General features: G+C 39.5%; 1 protein-coding gene across 3 annotated transcripts in view; it reads left to right on the plus strand.

Annotated features, from left to right (window-relative positions):
- Positions 1 to 17,041, plus strand: part of LOC127660099 (uncharacterized) — a 98,775-nt gene extending 81,734 nt beyond the window's left edge. The window contains exons 14-24 of one of the 3 annotated variants that reach the window (XM_052150178.1): positions 873 to 1,792; positions 8,314 to 8,563; positions 9,871 to 9,960; positions 12,029 to 12,253; positions 12,380 to 12,550; positions 12,917 to 13,097; positions 14,039 to 14,155; positions 14,325 to 14,573; positions 14,806 to 14,999; positions 15,716 to 15,774; positions 15,938 to 17,041. In XM_052150178.1, the coding sequence (XP_052006138.1) occupies positions 873 to 1,792; positions 8,314 to 8,563; positions 9,871 to 9,960; positions 12,029 to 12,253; positions 12,380 to 12,550; positions 12,917 to 13,097; positions 14,039 to 14,155; positions 14,325 to 14,573; positions 14,806 to 14,999; positions 15,716 to 15,754 (2,436 nt within the window). In that variant the 3' untranslated portion in view covers positions 15,755 to 15,774; positions 15,938 to 17,041. The remainder of the gene's footprint in view (positions 1 to 872; positions 1,793 to 8,313; positions 8,564 to 9,870; positions 9,961 to 12,028; positions 12,254 to 12,379; positions 12,551 to 12,916; positions 13,098 to 14,038; positions 14,156 to 14,324; positions 14,574 to 14,805; positions 15,000 to 15,715; positions 15,775 to 15,937) is intronic. The other 2 variants (XM_052150193.1, XM_052150187.1) reach the window with 2 other exon arrangements.
- The last annotated feature ends 1,789 nt before the right edge of the window (positions 17,042 to 18,830 follow it).

Here is an 18,830-nt window from a genome sequence, read left to right on the forward strand (position 1 = left end):
GTAAGCAAACGTTCCGCGTCTGCGTACAGTCAAATGCAAGCCTGTCAAAATATACTCCATATAACTGTGCACGCATACATGGACAGTTGGCGCAAGTGCGCTATGACTGTTATGAGACACCAGGCTTTATCTGTAGGATTTTATACCCATAATTATGCCTTTGTATAACTTGAGTCTGAAGGAATATAAATGCAGCCCTCCTCACACACGTTCTATTGAATTGAATTGAATATCTACTGTTGGTTTTTTTGACTTCATCTCCTGATGTTTAGCTGCAATTACATCTAGTAGTGCTTCCTGATAACAACGGCTCAATATGGTGTTGCCACCTTGTGGACGCACTAATTAGTGCAAATAACTCCATGTGCATTCTAAGTGCTCAAAGACGCGCTGTTTAGGACAATCGGGCCGCGGGCGATCAGTGCTTGTGCACTCTGCCGAGTTTTGCACAATGTGTCCTGTACACGGACGCTTGGTGTTAGTGTCTGACCAAAGCATGCTTTGGGCTTTAGACCTCCTAGCTCCTGCCTAAAAACCTCTTTATTTCACTTGAAAGAGGTGCTGGGTAGTTTCTCACTTACTCTATCCTTCCCTCATTCCATCTCTCTGCTAATTTCCCTCTAATTCACATGCCACTCATAGTTGTTTTCCATAAAATGTCTCTTATGTTCTTATCTTTTTAAAAGGTGTGTAAAACTTCTTATTGTGATAAATTGCCTTCATTCTCTATATATTTCCCTGTTTCTGTCTTATTGCATAAAGCTGCAGTTGTACCACACAGAAAGTGTCTTTTTTTTTTATGTTTTTCTCACACTCCTCTCCCATTACTTCTCATTGGCTGACACAATTCTTTCTCTTTCTCTCTCTGTCAGGCCTATGAATGGGCACTAGAGGGCATGCGTCATTTGGCATGTGTTAGTATGGAGGAGTGCAGCATATCTGAGAAGTGCCAGAGTGTGATCACTTGTTTGGAGGCTTATCGCAGTCAGCATCCACCAATCCCTGATGCACACTTCCAGGAGATGAAGGACCTCGCCAGTGAACTGAAGACCGACCAGGGCCTCAAGCAGTGGAAGTTCGCCTGGTCCAAGTGTCAGGAGACCAAGCAAATGTTTGAGAAGAAGCTGGAGACGGCCTTGCGAACCCGCCATGAGAGCGACTCCAAATCAGACTGTTCTCGGCGGAAGTCAGATGGTAACAGCAAACCTCAGGAGCGTAGCAGTAGCCTCTCTTTCTCCTGCCGGAAAGCTTTTAGTGGAGGCTGGGGCTGGGATAGACTTTCCTCACAGTCTAACATGTCTTCAACACCCGGAAGCCCTTCTGGTATTCGCCTGGACACCAATGACTCCATCCATACCCCGACAGGAAGTCCTTATAACATTGAGCACAGAATTCCACATAGTACCCCCATAAGATCCCACAGGCTAGCACGTAGTATTTCTACAGATGAGTCTAATCAGCTGCCACGTCTTGAGGCGCAGGCAAGTGGCTCCACATGCTCCATCAGCCCAAGCCTCTCCTCTGTCGAATCAAACCACAGGGTTCTGCGGAAGACCCAGAGCTTTGATACGGCCGGCAGCGAGTGTGTGTCATGGTACGGGACCTGTCAGCGAACTTTGAGTGAGCCTGCGCGGAGAGGGAACACAGGGGTTTTTATTAAGGGTCTAGAGGTGAGCAGCACAGAGGTGGTTGATCGGCTGTATAGCCCACGACTTCCGCCCATGCACGGATGGTCTTCGCCTGATAGAGAGCGCAGCGGGAGTCCTGCTCTGGAAACATGCGGCAAGGGCAGGTGCGTACATACACCATTCACACACTTATTTGCTCTAACATAAAGACAATCAGCCAGGGAGATTTGCTGAATGCTGGTCATTGGCTCAGTATGCTTTAGCATAAATCCAGGCTTAGTATATAACCACCACAGTATGAAAAGTGTGTAGCACACGCACACTCACACACTGGCAGTAATGCATTACCAGTCAGCTTTTGTAACAAAAATTGGGGACACATGCACATTCTTAAGAAAAGTTGGCATTGTCACTGCTCAGGACAAAGCAAGGTCTCATGAACTATTATTACACAAACCATAATTGATCATCGAGAAATCAACACACCATATTAAAATCCAAGGGAATGTAAAAATTCTGTTACTATTGGCACTTTTCCACTGCACGTTACGGTTCGTCTCGCCTCAACTCTACTCGCTTTACTTTTTCTGAGCTTGCATTTCCATTGCAGTTTAGTGCCACCTCAACGTGGGTGTGATTATAGGCTGATCGTCATAGTTGCGCCACCTCTACTGCCGTGACATCATCTTAAACATGACACAAACTAACCAAACAATAACACGACCGCTAGCTGTTAGCTACTAGCTCATTGTGCTGCATAAAGCAGTTGTTGCATGGTGATTTTACACAAGTGTAACAGTTAAATTGGCCTGGTTGTTTTAGAAGCAAGCTTCCAGTAGCTGGTCAACTAAATAAAATAAGCTTTCAAGCAGAGTATAGAGTTAACATAACAAAATGTACCACCCTCTATCGTGGATCAATGCCAGTCCAGGGCACTCTCCCTCCAGGTTCCAGGTACTATCCACAGTGGAAAACCCCAAAAAACAGAGCAGAGTCTAGTTGAGTCCAGTTGTACCATGCAGTGGAAAAGCCCCATATGTGAGGATCTGTTATGTCAAATAGTTATGTCAAATAGCTTCTTCAGGACAGTACTACATAAATAAAATGCTATTTTTATGATCCCTCATTTAAAAAAGAAAATAAAAAATCACTCACAAACACACACGTGTGTCCTGTTTTGAGACTTTATAAAACTGGTCACCCTGTTGAAGTTATTTTAGAGTGAGGACTAGGTCTAATTTCTGCACCACATGGCTTAAATATTAGCACTAAGTATACATTTAGATAGCTAAATATTCATTGATCAGACAACAGTATAGTTGGTGGTATGTGCTGCTTCATCTGTCAGTAAGTGACACAGAAGTGTTGTAGAAGAATATAGAGAATAAGAATATATTGATGTACATACAATTGAGTCCTTACATTTTCTTTAGTTGGTCTTAAAAAAAAATCTTAAATTTAGCTTCATAAAATCTGCAGAAACCCTGCATATAAGGAAGCCATACAGTAAGCAAAGGTTTTTTAAGAATCCTTTTCAGCTAAAAACACAAATACAGAGTGTATCTCATATCTCTTTGTAACCACTCTTTGTAAAGTCATATGAGGGGAAGGTTGAATATGTCTCGTATTAAACGGTCACAACCTCATAATCCTCCTGAATCTCTGTGGATGATTTTTCCAGCTGTGAGCCCCTCAGGTTACCTCTTAACCCCTTGGGAAAGAGCCTGAGATGCAGATTACTATCCCAGGTGGGAGCCACTCCACTGGGCTTTGAAGTGGTGGGGATGTGTTCGTGTTTTGCTCCTTCACGGAGAAGAGATGGATGAAGGTGGCTAAATAGACATCTTACAGTCTTTACATCTGGGTGTCTTTCAAAACACATTCCTCAGACTCTCTCTCTCTCTCCCTTTCTCTGAGACTGCAGTACAGAGGTGATGTTAACACAGTTTTTCAGACAACAAGCCAATTTTCCCTGTGTGGTCTAGTTATTGCAAAGCGTTAAGGGAGATTTAGACATTGTGATAAGAACCGTGATTGAGATTCATGGATAGAATAAAACTTAAAGTACTGGACACACACCATGTAGTAAGAAGTAAAGTAGCCAAGCAGATAAAACACACCCTTTCCCTGAACGTGGACATGTTCAACGATTCATAAGGAATGTTTTTTAGTTTTCCGGTCTCCAGTGTTTTTATCTGCAATGACACATGTTCTTACTAGTAGATAATGTGATGTTTAGCATATACAATTTGTACAAATTGTCTAAAAAGCATGTGGCTCCATGGTTCTGGTACTTTAGAGAGTCACAATGTCAATAACACATTCTTCAAAGGTTAAGGAGTGGTTCCCATAACTTCAAGTTTTGACAGCTGATAACAACAGCTAATTTTTACTCCTAATTAAAATGGCTGCTGTTCATATTGGTAGACCGGAACCAGAAGGCAGTCCAGTGGCAATTCGAATCATCATGATGCCACCCAGTGGTTAGTCAGGAAAACTATGGATAAAACAGAGTTAAGTTAGCTTTGTATGAGTTGGCCCAGTAAAGTTTTAGGTGGGGAAGGCAGAATAATAAAGACATATTTTATATCTTACTGGGCTCCCGACTGCGACTAAATGGTCGCATTTTGCAACTGTTTTTTTCTGGCAGTGCAACTAAGTTTTGTTTCAGGTCGCACTGGTGCGACTACAGTGTTGGCCAACTCTCAATCTTTCAATATCAAATGACAAACACATCAAATGTGGAACAAAACAGCGATATATCCGCTACCCGGACCAATTATCAGCACGGCTCAAATGGACAGAGCAGCGAGAGCACAGAACAGGTGCATTCACTTGCGGAGCGTCAATCATTACAATGCCGTGAGGACCAATACGTGACCGCTCAATGCGAGTGCAGAAAAGGTGCGTTTACTTGTGGATCAAGTGTCGAGCTCTCACCACTGATCATTACAGTGCTGCGAGAAGCAGCGAGTATGGCGTGAGTCACGGAAACCATTTAAATTCAGCACTGAATTATCTTATGCAAACCTCTAAAAACAGATATAAATAGGACTTTTCACATTTTAGCACCCTTAAAGAATTACCATACATTTAGTAGTATAGTATTTTAGGAAGAAATATATTCATAATAAATATCAAATTACTACATGCTACATCTCTATTACGTTTATAATAGGCCACATTATGGTAGTGAGGGAATATAATATGTTTTTTGTTTCAACTATGGCAGTTTCTAAATGTTTATGTATTTATACTGTAGTTTTACATGTGTTTAGTACGGTTTTTCATTACAAAAATGCCATAGTCTGTTTTATAGAAAGCTTGTTAAATCTAACCATGGTAGGGATGATCCATGCTTTGTTTTACCTGTGGTTACCATGGTCTTGTTAACCAGTTAAAACTATTTTAAAAATGTTGTAGATTTTCATAAGGGGAAATGCCAAATGGCTTTAAAGCCTGGACCTGTGTGAATTATGGACAACACTAGTTTTCCTTCTATGTAAAATCTGTTCTCTTCTAATTCTCTCTGATTTAAGATAAAATATATGTAACAATCCATCATTTTTTTATTTCTTTTTTGGCATTCAAATATCCCAGAGATGACTGAACTTGAATCAACAATAACCTAGGTTCCAATAAAGGAGTCCCAATTCAGTTCACATTCAGAATAATTTAATTAAAAAATAAATTATTAATTTAGCCCTAGTTCACTTTTTACTTTTTTAATTTTGACTACCACCACAGCTAACAAATGAGGTTCTTTGTGGCACCCGTTCCACCACTGTCAAATGTTAGTCTAGAGCCCAGCCTTAGAAGGTCCGATTCAGTCCAGAGTTATTGCTCAGATGCCCCTTCAAACACAAGAGTTAAGCTTTGTGTTTTAAAACCATTAGTTCTCTAAAGATCTGAATGAAGGCAACTGGTGTGCAATCGCATCCTGGAGTGTTAAGGTGCCAATGTGTGAAAACATCCATCCTTTATAGCTATTTGTTCTTAGAAATCTGGTAAAGCTATTAGGGGAAACAGGCTCTTTTTACATTAGCATAAGGCCTTTTCCCACCTACAGTCCCGGTACTTTTCCCCTTAGTAACTTTCTAGATGAGAACTGTTACGAGGAATGGGACACCAGAGGAGACATTCCTTTTTTAGATTTGTTTTCACAAAAATAACCCCCATAGTGACGTCATCTAGTATCGACCATTCTTCTGACGTCGTTAGCATGCGTGATTCAATAGCAACAAAATCAACACCACCAATGGAGGATGCCAGGACCGGAGCTGCACTTTTGGTAGAACTGTTTTATATGAACTTTGGCTGCATCCGAAAACATAGGCAGCTGCCTAATCGGTAAATGTTTTAAACAACAGCATTTTGGATGAATGAAACTCATAAGGAAACTGGTATCTTTACAGTTGAAAAAGCACTTTATTTCATCATACCTCATTATAGCGCCTCCGAAGGCAGCAATTTCTCATTGTCAGATGCAGCCGGTGTCTTCAGGTTACAGTTTACTAGGCACACAAGCATTGCATGCAGTGCTGCAGCCGGAGTAAGAGACATGCCTCGCATTTCATATTGAAAATGTTGTCCACTGTTTATCAACACAATCTTTTACAATAAAGGCTTTTATGAATAAACATAAATTACTGCACTTAAATACTCATTTTCTTAAAGACGTTTTTGATGTAAGTTAACCACGCATTAACGGGCACACAGTACTTCCCTCATGTAAAATAAATTTCATGAGTTATTAGTTTATAATTTAGATTAATTTCTCATTTAAATTAATCTCAATAAACATCTGATTATTTATATATGTCTTTCCAGGAAAAAAATGTATGCTGTTATCCAGAAATCACTTTATTTTCTGTGTAGTCATACATTACAAACAGTACAGATGTGATGAAAACTCAAAGCGTCTCCCGATGATGAGACATACACACATGCAGCTCTGGACAAAATTAAGAGGCCACTGCAAAATTATCAGTTTCTCTGGATTTACTATGTATAGGTATGCGTTTGAGAAAAATGAAAATTTTTGTTTTATTCTATTAAGTACTGACAACATTTCTCCCAAATTCCAAATAAAATTATTGTCATTTAGAGCATTAATTTGCAGAAAATGGCAACTAGTCAAAATAACAAAAAAGATGCCGTGTTTTTTGACAACAAGAAAACAAGTTCATTTTCATTTTTAAACAACACAATATACTAATGTTTTAACTTGGGAAGAGTTCAGAAATCAATATTTTGTGTAATAACCCTGATTTTCAATCACAGCTTTCATGTGTCTTGGCATACTCTCTACCAGTCTTTCACATAGATGGGTGACTTTATGCCACTCTTCGTGCAAAAATTCAAGCATCTCGGCTTTGTTTGATGGCTTGTGGCCATCCATCTTCCTCTTTGATCACATTCCAGAGGTTTTCAATGAGGTTTAGGTCTGGAGATTGTTCTGACCATGACAGGGTCTTGAGCCGGTGGGCCTCCATCCACACATTGATTGACCTTTCTGTGTTGGAGTATTCTGGGCATGGAGAATTGTCCTGTTGTAAAAAAAATCCTCAGCGTTGGCGAACATTGTCAGAGCAGAAGGAAGCAAGTTTTCTTCCAGAATAACCTTGTATATGGCTTAATTCATGCGTCCCTCACAAATAAGAAACTGCCCGATTCCAGCCTTGCTGAAGCACCCCTAGATCGTCACTGATACTCCACCAAATTTCACAGTTTCTGTGAGACACTCTGCTTGGATCAATTATGATCTGGGGGTGCTTCAGCAAGGCTGGAATCGGGCAGATTCGTCTTTGTGAAGGACGCGTGAAACCAAAATATATATTTTCCTCAAACACATACTTACAAATAGTAAATCCAGGGAAATGGATTATTTTGCAGTGTTCTTTTAAATGTTTTGCCGAGCTGCATATGAAACGGGCGATTCTCTTTGGATACATTGTTTTATGTTATATAAAATTAGTCCAATCCTCTGATTAGCAGGCTAGCAGCTAAAAGTTTGTTTACAAGTGGCAGCTATTTTTGCATCATAGGTTTTTGACCATTGACTCGCACAATCCCTCTACGCCCTGAAAGTACCTTCTTTGAAGTATGAGCTAAAAATGTCTCTTAAAACAACTCCGAGGAACTACAGTTCCTCAGGTGCGAAAGCGAAAAAGTACTAGTTCCGGGGAAAAGTACCTACAACAGGCTTTAGTACCTGCAGTAGGATAGGGCTTATACATATACTGAAAAAGAATACCTTCTTCAACTATGTTCATCAGCAAACTTTTGCGTTTAACAGCATGACTGTGCTGGACCACCAGCTAACCAGCATGTAAGAATATGGAAATTCATTCTGGACTATTTGCAGGAAGTCAGATTCCCATTAGCCTAAAGGTCAATGTAACTGTATTAATGGAAAGGAGGCAAGAACCGGCTTGACAATATAAATAATAGTTTCATAAGCAACTTAAACAAAACGACAAACACACAAAGGTGTCAGACAGCTGCCCGTAAACGTTCTCTCTCCGTTGCACCGCAGTCGGCCTTTATCCCTCTCGGAGGCTTGATTAGCCTGATAATGGGCCGGGTGTGTAGAATCACGACCCGGCTCTGCCCTGTCACAGTCATATTATAAAATGAAATCGCTCAAAGTATGTTAACACGTTTCTCTCTCTCTGTCCCTCAGCAAACTACGTCACATTGTGGATGAGATGGTCACAACAGAGAGGGAGTATGTGCGTTCTCTACGGTACATCATTGATAACTACTTCCCTGAGATGGAGCTTGCCGATCTGCCGCAGGACCTGCGGGGAAAGCGCAGCGTCATCTTCGGTAACCTGGAGAAACTAGTGGACTTCCATAGCCAGTATTTCCTTAAAGAGCTGGAGAGCTGCTGTAACCACCCACTACGTGTCAGCCACTGCTTCCTACGGCATGTAAGAGAGTCCCTTCATTTTCTTTTACTGTCTTTTCACAGTATCTATGAAATGACTAATGATTACATGCCCAGTTATATTTGAGCTACTGCAGGTTTTTGTGTAGTCAAGCTACTGTCTTCATCTGTCTGTCCAAGTATACATGACAGAATGCATAAGTATACAAAAGCACTAAGAGAGAGTCTCTGATCTAGCTTCTCAACAGCAAGACTTGCACAACATGGAAACCTTTACAGATCTGTACATTTCTTATGTTCTTAACACTCACTTTGTTACAAATCAGATGTAGTGTTCGCCATGATACCATTTGCCTTGCTTGTGTTGCTTTCGACATTTGAGTTTAATACCTAACCTCTGTATTATATCACCTCTGTTTTTTGGAGCATGTGCAAGGCCAGTTGTGGTCCATTAACTTGTATACTGTACATGCTGGATGAAGCCGAGCTACAATCTCGTTATCTAGGTCGATTAGACCTAAATTGCAAAAACTGGACTGGTGTAATTTCAGTCAGACTTTAACTTTAACGTGACATTTTAAAAACATGAATTGTTGTTATAGTCTGATAAATTGTGCAATCTATAACTTATGCTGATTATAGCAAGACTTAATTTGTTCCATTAGGGACCATCTAAATTAGATGTAGTAAAGTTTTCATTGAAGAATCCCACTAGACAGTGCAATATAGTCAAAGACAGGATTTTATTGGTGTGCTTAAAACAAAAGTCAGTGTTTGTCTGTTCCCAGTCTATAACCAACTCATTTTTGACCCCACACTATAGTCTAAAACCATCAAGAAATGTTCTCTGTATTCACTTTCTCACTCTGTCTCTCACCCTGTGAGGAGAATTGTTCCTAGGTCTTTAAATGAGCATAAGACCACCAGCCTGCATCTCCTTTATTTTCCCCATAGATGTGGTCAACTGAGGCTCCCAGTAAGATCTCTACTTTGTGATGCTTTCTCAGGCAATGGATAGGAAAATACAGAAAGAGATACAGAAGGGGGCTGTTTGGCCTACAGCAGAACACGTACTAGGCTGAAATAACTTTTAACTTAATCCTGGCACAGCAAAACCTGCACTGAAATTATGGCACATTCCATATGAACCTAAAACACATTACTAAACAGTTGACCCTATCACAAACACTCCAAACAAAACTGAACCTGGAAATGATTTGGGAAAATGTTCCCTCCCTCCATTTTCATAACAAAAAAACAAGCAATTCTTCAGGACAGGAATATTAAAATGTGAACAATTACACTCAATATATTCCTTTTCTTGTTCTTTTTCTCCATATACATTTTTAGCAAGACCAGTTTAGCTTGTACGCCTTGTACAGCAAGAACAAGCCGAAGTCAGATACACTCCTGGCCAGCCATGGAAACAGCTTCTTCAGGGTGAGCAACTGGATCCACACTACACACCACAACAGAGCATTTTACATAAGGGACTTTATAAGTGTGATAACCTTTTATTTGTAATGTTTAGACAGCATTTTGGAGAGTTGCGAATGTGGAGTTTGTACCTGCTATAATTTACTGTGTTTAGAAAGATATGTACAGTAGGTAAGCAACCAGAATGAATCTTTGTACTGCGGGGAGTACCACCACGTGAAAACTTTGCAAATAAAACGTTTGCAAAATCATCACAGGAGGTGCAAAGAGACACTTTTGTCACCATTGTTTAATAGTGTGAAGGGAGAGATATTATGATTAAATTGGTAAAATTATTATTTGTATTGTATTTTCTTTACATTTTTATGTGTAGAAGGTGATCTAACAATAAAGTTATAGCTTAGTAAGATCATGAATTGATATACAGAAACAAATGCTCGAATGTCAGCCTTTTTCAATAAATTAAAACTGTTGTTTCATAGATATTAGCAATTTAATTGTCTTCCTGAAAGTCAAAATGAAAATACATAATATTCATAATTTCATTTGTTAGCCCTAATGAAAAAACAACAACAATGCATTTAGTTAATGGTGTTTACCCATGTTTATAATTGACCCAGCAAGTCAGTAGTGTTACACCAAAAGTGTTAGGCCCGCTTGTGTGTGTGTGTGTGTGTGTGTGTGTGTGTGTGTGTGTGTGTGTGTGTGTGTGTGTGTGCGTGTGCGTGTGCGTTTAAACGTGTGTGCTTATTTTGTTTTCAAATAAGATTATTGTAAAGTTACAGTGGTTGGTGTGAGTAGTTAAAAACTGAAGTTCTTTTGAAAGTCATTTGTGGACTGTTAGCTCAGGGACTGTTCTACTGTTGCTGGTGTGTTTGTTTTATTACTTTCATCATGCCTGCCACCGTTCTGTGATAGTGGGGGTTCCTTCTACGTCATTCTCTGGTGTTAAGGTTTAACTGGGGCTGAGTTCTAAATAAACTAACTACATAATGTTGGCATCCAGGGACGGATTACCGACCGGGCCAATGCCTAGGAGCCCTTGAATGCCTGGGGGTGCCCTGGCTGCGTTATCTAATTTTGTGACAACCCATTTGGGCATGAACAACTACCCCTTCCCCACTCCTGCTCAACAAATTCTGAATATGTAGAACGTGGTTAAAATAATTATAACCACAAAATTAAACATGGTTACTATATTAACACCATATACTGTTGTAACACCATTGTTAAACTCATCAAATCTGTGTTTTCTGGGGGCCTGGGTAGCTCAGCGAATATTGACGCAGGAAATTTAACAGGAATTCAACAATTTAACTTTTTCAAATATTTTCAAATATTTCATTAGTATTCTGCTCCCATAAATAATGATTCTGTTTGCTTTTTCATTTGTTTTTATTACAAGGATATTATGACATAATGATACACATGTAAATCAATTAATTCACATTTGATAATACTATTTAAAATAGAAAATATGTGCTAGCCTATCAGCACATTAAATGAAAGCACAGGATTAGAGTCTTAGCAGTTTTTGGAAGTCACAATTGTTTAAAAATGCAGTCTGTGCTCATTCATAGCATCTGTGTATATGTATACAAATACTCATAAATTACAATTCTCTCTAATGAAATGTGAATGAATAAATTCAAACAAATAATTCTCCCATGTGTAGACATCCTCGTGAATGCTGAATGCTGCAGTAAAGTCTTTATCATACATCTCCGTTGCAATATTTAGCCAGAAAATAAATGTTGTGGTGTTTTAAAGTTTGTTTTGTCTCTTCTTTTTTTTCCCCCTTTTTTTTTATGCCGATATGCAAAACAAGCTTAACATGCCCTTACAGCCTCTAACTGAATGGTCATTAAGTTGGGAGGAAAAGCACTGAGGCATTCATCTCTGGCCAGTTAAAATTCTATGGTTATAGCACCCCTTAGCGGGTTAGAACTGCTTATTCACGCGGTGATCGCGGCGGTAGAAAGTCTATTCTGAATGGATACCCACTGTATCTTGCAAAATTCTCTTCATGGGTTAAAACTGTGAGATTAGAATGAAGTCTCTCTCTTTCTAGCACAAGCAGTTGGAGTTGGGGGATAAGATGGACCTGGCATCATACCTTCTGAAGCCCATCCAGCGGATGAGTAAATACGCACTGTTGCTGAAAGACCTGATCAAAGAAGTGAGTGAGGTCCAGGAGCAGGAGCTAGCATATCTACGTGCCGCCGCAGAGATGGTCAAATTCCAGCTGCGCCATGGCAATGATCTGCTCGCCATGGATGCCATCAGAGACTGCGATGTACGTGTGTCTGATACACCAGATATGCACTCTGTAACAAATTCACACATGTGAATACATCTGATCTTCTGCACAGCCATTTCATGTTCAGATTCAGTTGTAACATTTTCTTTCTCGTGTTCTCAGGTGAATCTAAAGGAACAGGGGCAGTTGGTTCGTCAAGATGAGTTTACGATTTGCTATGGCAGGAAGAAGTGCCAAAGACATGTGTTCCTGTTTGAGGATCTGGTACTCTTCAGCAAACCCAAACGCATAGAGGGTGGCCTAGATGTTTACATATACAAGCATTCGTTTAAGGTAAGAACTTAAACAAATGTGTGGAATCCGTAATTCAAAAAATAAAACGCACACCTTTAACACATTTTACTGCATGAGGTACGGCATGCACTACTTCTCTCAGAGCTTCTGTTTTCATATTGACGCCAACGGAGTTACTCATTGTTTCATGACTTAAGTACACTGATACATTCACTTTCTTTTATTATACCTTCTTTGACCCATGTTAATGTTTACATTGGGTTCAAAATTAGATTTGAGGATCTGAGAATCAGTTTGGCCTCATGTGAGCCACAAGATGCCTTGACCCCTCCATATTTAACAGAATTTTATGATGGTACTGGTATCTTGGTATTATCTTTAATCTCTCTTATATTTTCTCTGCAGACAGCCGATGTTGGTATGACGGAGACATCGGGAGAGAGTGGTCTGAGGTTTGAGATCTGGTTCCGGAGGAGAACTTCAAAGAACCAAGCCTATATTCTCCAGGCCAGCAGTGCTGACATAAAACACGCCTGGACCACTGACATTGCACGGATACTATGGCAACAGGCCACACGAAATAAAGGTGATAGAACTAAAGTGGTTTAGCTTAAATAATTTTTGGGAGGATTTTTCTGTCCAATGTGCTGGAAAAAGCTAATGAAAATAGAAGAGAGGTGAAAAAGAAACTTGCAAATAAAATCTCCTGTTACATCCCACCTTAGCATATGTATTTTATTTATTTTTTTCAAGATTTGTATTTAATCCAAGACTGCCTCAGGCAGATAGGAAGCTGCTTGAAACACTCATCATTTAAGTCACACCAATATTAGGTTACTCCAGTTTGGTAAGACTTGTAAAAGCATGAGTGAATGATGCAAATTAGATGCACTGTTCAACTTTCTTAGGTTCCTTTGTTTGCACATTTTCACATTATACACTAATTACACTAAAATATACACGTATATTTTTTAACATGTCTTTCAATATCTTTGTGTATCTTGTTAGGGCTGCGCATTATTGCCGATTATTTATTTTGATATTGTGATTATTCATTTAGATTACAATAATTTACATGAAAATACTTAATTTGTGTGGGGCAGTTGCATGCCATATTCTTTATGTAGGCTATGCATTAAAACAAATTGAAAACTATGTAGCCTGTATTGCTTTAATATTTTAATTGCATGTAAAACAAAAAGTGTTATTCATATTTTGAATAAATTGTACACAGTATAATTTTGATAGTGAGCATTACTGATATGCAACTAATTTAAACGTGTCCGATTTGCCTCTGCATTCAGGCACACAATGGTCCAAAATATGTGGTGTAAATAAAACATTTTGGCACAATGGGCGTACACCTAAATGGAATGTTGTAATTGACACTTTTCATTTTAATAATTAATTAAATAATTGCGAAAGCTGTAATTGTAATCGTGTTTAGGTTTTCTATTAATCGTGCAGTCCTATATCTTATACATAGCATTATTTTTAAACAAGTTTATACACTGCGCTTGCATGCAGAAATTCGAATGCAGGAGATGGTCTCTATGGGGGTGGGGAATAAACCCTTCCTGGACATTAAACCCAGCGATGCTGCTATTAACGACAGGGCCATTGACTACATAATGAAAGGCAGAGGTGAGACTATTAACAATAACATGGTATAAACTCATCAGATTACCTTTGAACAGATCATTTATGTTGACCTTTGTTTGCTGACCAAAATAATATTTAGATTCAAAATGATCCGCAAATGATTTTCTGTGTTTGATTTTACCAGCATCATACTCTCTTTGTTCTCTTACAGGGGCCAGAACGAGAGCCTCCATTGCTGTTTCTCTATTTGACCATTCAAACCCATTCAAACGAGCTGCAGTGAACACTCCTGTTAGCGGGCCCCCAGTGGCCAATGGCCCCTCCTCTTCCACACTCCTCGGGCCTTTGAATCTCCATATGTACAGCAGCCAAAATCTGTTAGCTGGGGAGAGACCTCTCATCAGTCCCTGCATCGAGGAAGACGAACTGGAACATGAGACCAGCAGTCAGCCGTCTATGAGTATGTAACATAAAAGTCTTATCAAAAACCACACTGGACAAGTAACTTTAAATTATACCTTGTTTTTTTTTTTACAATGTAGCCTAGTGCTAAGAGCCTTTTATTGGTCTGATTTGTCTTTGTGTTTTCTTGTCCTTTATGGAGATTATATTTATACAATGCCAGTTTGAAGATCTCAGAAACCACATAAAATGTGATGCTGAGGTTTTGACTCGTCTGCCTGTGTTTGCAGCTACAGAGAGTTCAGGTTCGTCTTCTCACTGTCTGTCTGGTAGTGGCTCGAGTGGCTCGGACAGTGGATGTGTGTCCAGTCACCTGCCCGAGGCTCTATCTGAGGAGCCCAGCTCACCATGTGACTACTCCTGTTACTCCATCACTTCTCCCACCCAGGAAAAACCCTCCTTTAGTAGTGAATACATCTCAGCGGTTAGTATTTCATGTGTCTTTAGTTCAAAGCATAACACCCTTCTCCTGAACTCTGAACCCCCCAAAATTACTTTGTTCATTAAATTATTCGAGTTTGTCTGGGTTTCTGCAATGGCACACTTTTTTAAATAAAACAATAGTAAAGGTGCACTCAGTAACTTTGTTTTTGCTGGCCAATATGTTGTCTTGGTCTTATACTGACACCTAGAGGCATAGCTGTAGCATTACGCAAAAGCAAACATTGTCAGCCATTTATTCTGCGTATCCCATAAGAGGAGTACCAAGATACAATTAGTAGTATTTGGCTGTTCAAGTGCCTCCATGAGGTGACCTGCTCCATGTAGAATAAAACAGCTATTAATAGCATTCTCTGTACATGATTTTAAAATGTATTTCAAAAGTACTATTCATTTCTTTGTGTAATGTTTTGAGGGGAAAAAATCACTGAATGCACCGTTTAACCCTATTTGAAAGTGGATCATTGCAAACATGAGCTGGTTCAGCTTCTGAAACTGAACTAACCAGAGAGCTGCTTCCACCACATTCATGCACTGCCCACACCAGATAACAGATCAGTGTGTCTCACTGGTGCAGAAACCAATGTTTATGCCTGCACTAATCCACATTCTCCAAGACCCTGATCACCTGATGATCAACCCAAAGCAAGCATGTGTGCAAGCCTCCCTTCTAACCCGTGATTAATTTATTCTCCACAGGGAGAAGCTCAAGTGATAGGTCCATCTACTATAGTGTGAGCTCAGTAACCCCTGCTGCAGTAAGTCTGGCTTTCGCTCCATGACATCACACCTACAGAGCTATATGCATGTGCATTAATAAACTCATCTCTGCATATGCAATACATTTTTCATGCTCATTTATATCTGGAGTATTTACAAACCTATGTTATGTAATATGTTTGCTACCACTTTGTCCCATAGGTTTAATATCCGTCTGCTTGAGAACGAGAAAACAACATTACCACTCAGATGAGGAGTACAAAGCTAGTATTTATTGTTCCTGTTGAGTGCCAGCAACTCACATCTTACATTGACTTTAAAAAGCGCTCGAAATAGCACTGTTTCTCTTTTTCTTTGTTTAAAGCCACTTTTTAGCTTCAATTGTTTTTTATATAAATTTAAAAATGATCTATTAAACTGAATAAATATTCTTGTATTTATCTTTTCAAATGTTTAGATACAGTAGTGTTCTTACTGTATTATTAACTGTAAATAACTCCTGTAGTAGTGTACAATACAGTTCTAAACTGTTTCAGTTATTCAGCTCCCACTTTTTTTTTTTTTGCCCACTTTGCTGCAGACTGAAATGTATTTGATTTAGAAATGCCTTAATGATAAAAGGCATGTGGAAATTTCTGAGCATCAGTATACTAGAGTTTTGAGCAATGTTCAAAAGATTTGTTTTCTGACAAAGCGATGTTCTAGAATTTCTGTGTTCTTTACAGTGTTTCCATAATGATTCTTTCTAATTTCAAATCTGACCTTTGGTCAGTCGGTTCAGTTTGGACATTATTATGAAGAGTTTTGTGCCTCTCCAGCTTGTTACATTTGGAATGATCAAGAATCATATTTCTGTGGGACAGACTCAGGATTTATCAGAGCATAAACTAAGATCTTAAGACTGACCTCAGGTCAGCTTTGCCCTGCACTGCTGCTCCTAGATACTGGGTAGTGCTGCCTGTTTGGAGATGGGAGAGAGGTTTTTAATTTCAGTTCTTTTATTTACATTAATAATTTCAACAAAAAAATGTACATTGTTTGTAAATAGCTGCACTGATGGTGCTTTGAGGACATAGCGTTTAGGAAATGTTCCAAATTTATACATGTCAAAATGGGAATAACTGAAGTGCCATTCTTTGTCGCCAACACATATCTGAAGTACAAAATAAAAAAAACAATAAAAAAAAAAAAAGAAAAGCATTGCAATCTCCATATCTAGCTGGAGCATGAATGTGTACACGTGTACTATTTTCCAATCTTAAGTTCACACAGAAGTAATAAAGACTGATTTCTTTGTACTGATAACGGAAGTGGGTTGATTTTATTATTTTTTACAACAAATCTCACGTACCCTCAAGGCTGGTATTCAGTTTCTGCACTTAGCTAATAAACAGATTCATTGTTGTTAACGATGTTACTCAGCCTAAGGGCTCCAAGCGGTATGAGGATTAAATGTTCTCCCAAATACCTGTAAATGCTTGCACGGTGAGAAATTATGCTTAGTTAAGTTTACTGTACCGTTGTAGCCTGAGGAACTTTCTTCAACCTTTTTCACACACTCTGCATACCTCTTTGCTAATGGCAGATAAATTAATGCATGTAGAGTTACTCAAAATTCTCTTTAGCTTTGAGATAGCAACTTTGTTGGTCACACTATTCATCTTTATATAGATAAGCAACAGACATGCAAGCATGCATTGTCTCAAGGTGTCTGAGATAAAACACTTCTTTCTGTGTCTTTAAACACATTTCTATCCGAGAACACTGCACATACTGAACCACAGTAGTGTCAGCAGAGGGAAAAGAAAAAGATAATGTAGAGCACATAAGAAACCGACTGCACTGTGACAAATTCCCTTCCAGCAGTTGTTTAATGCACTCACTCAATAACATTTGCGACAGTCTGTTGTTGCATCTCAGGCACTCCATAAAATCTAGAGCAGGTGGTTGAGGGGTTGTGCTGGCTAAGAGTTATAGGAGGAACTGTCTGTTGCATCCTCCTCACTGTTAGATACAGAGAGGACACTGCAGCATTCATCGATCTGCTCTGTGAATGGTTTTCAGATGATGCTTACGAAGCCACATCTGTTCACTTTCCTTCAGGTGCCATTGTCTTTTCAAACCTACAGCATGTGTTAGTGGAAAACAAACATGCTATTCCTCTGAGTGCACTTGGGGTCTCGGTGGAATAAAAAAGAGACCGCATATATTGCAACATATGTCGTGTTTCTGAAGCTGGTTTCCAGCATGAAAAGTTATGCTGGTCTATTCGGCAGGGCTGATAGCTGTGCAATATAAACCAATTTTTATTTTAACAAAAAAAATATATAATTGCTAAATATATTGTAATACACATTGATGAGCCAAAATATTACGACCACTCACAGGTGACGTGAATAACGTTGATCATCTCCTAACAATGCCACATGTTAAGGTCTGGGTACATTTAAACAATATATTACATGTAAGTCAGTGTTGAATCCAGGAGTTAAGACCTGAGCGGCTTTGACAAGGATCAAATTGTAATGGCCAGACGACTGGGTCAGAGCATCACTGAAATGGCAAGGCTTGTGGAGTGTTCCCGGTCAGCAGTGGTGAGTACCTACCGACAGTGGTCCGAGGAGGGTCAAAACACACACCAGCGACAGAGCGTTGGGCGCCCAAGGCTCATCGATGCACGAGGGAAATGAAGGCTATTCCGTCTGGTCTGAAGGTCTACTGTGGCACAAGTCAAGCCGGTGGTAGGAGTGTGATGCTCTTTGCAATGTTCTGCTGGGAAACCCTGGGTCCGGCCATACATGTAGAGGTCAATTTGACACGTGCCACTTACCTAAACCTCGTTGAAGGCCAGGTACACTCCATGGCAATAGTATTCTCTGATGGCAGTGACCAGCAGGGTAATTTGTTCGGGAATGGTTTGAGGACATGACAAAGAGTTCAAGGTGTTGCCTTGGTGCCTGTTGCACCAGCCATACATAAGTTACAACCAAGCCTAGTTTTGGCGTAAATGGGCACGAAGTAACAATTTATGCACTACTAAATATTTGAGTGTTACACCATTAAACTTCGATAGATTGTAACCTTATGTATAAAC

Source organism: Xyrauchen texanus, chromosome 2 (assembly GCF_025860055.1).
Source record: "Xyrauchen texanus isolate HMW12.3.18 chromosome 2, RBS_HiC_50CHRs, whole genome shotgun sequence".
NCBI lineage: Eukaryota > Metazoa > Chordata > Actinopteri > Cypriniformes > Catostomidae > Xyrauchen > Xyrauchen texanus.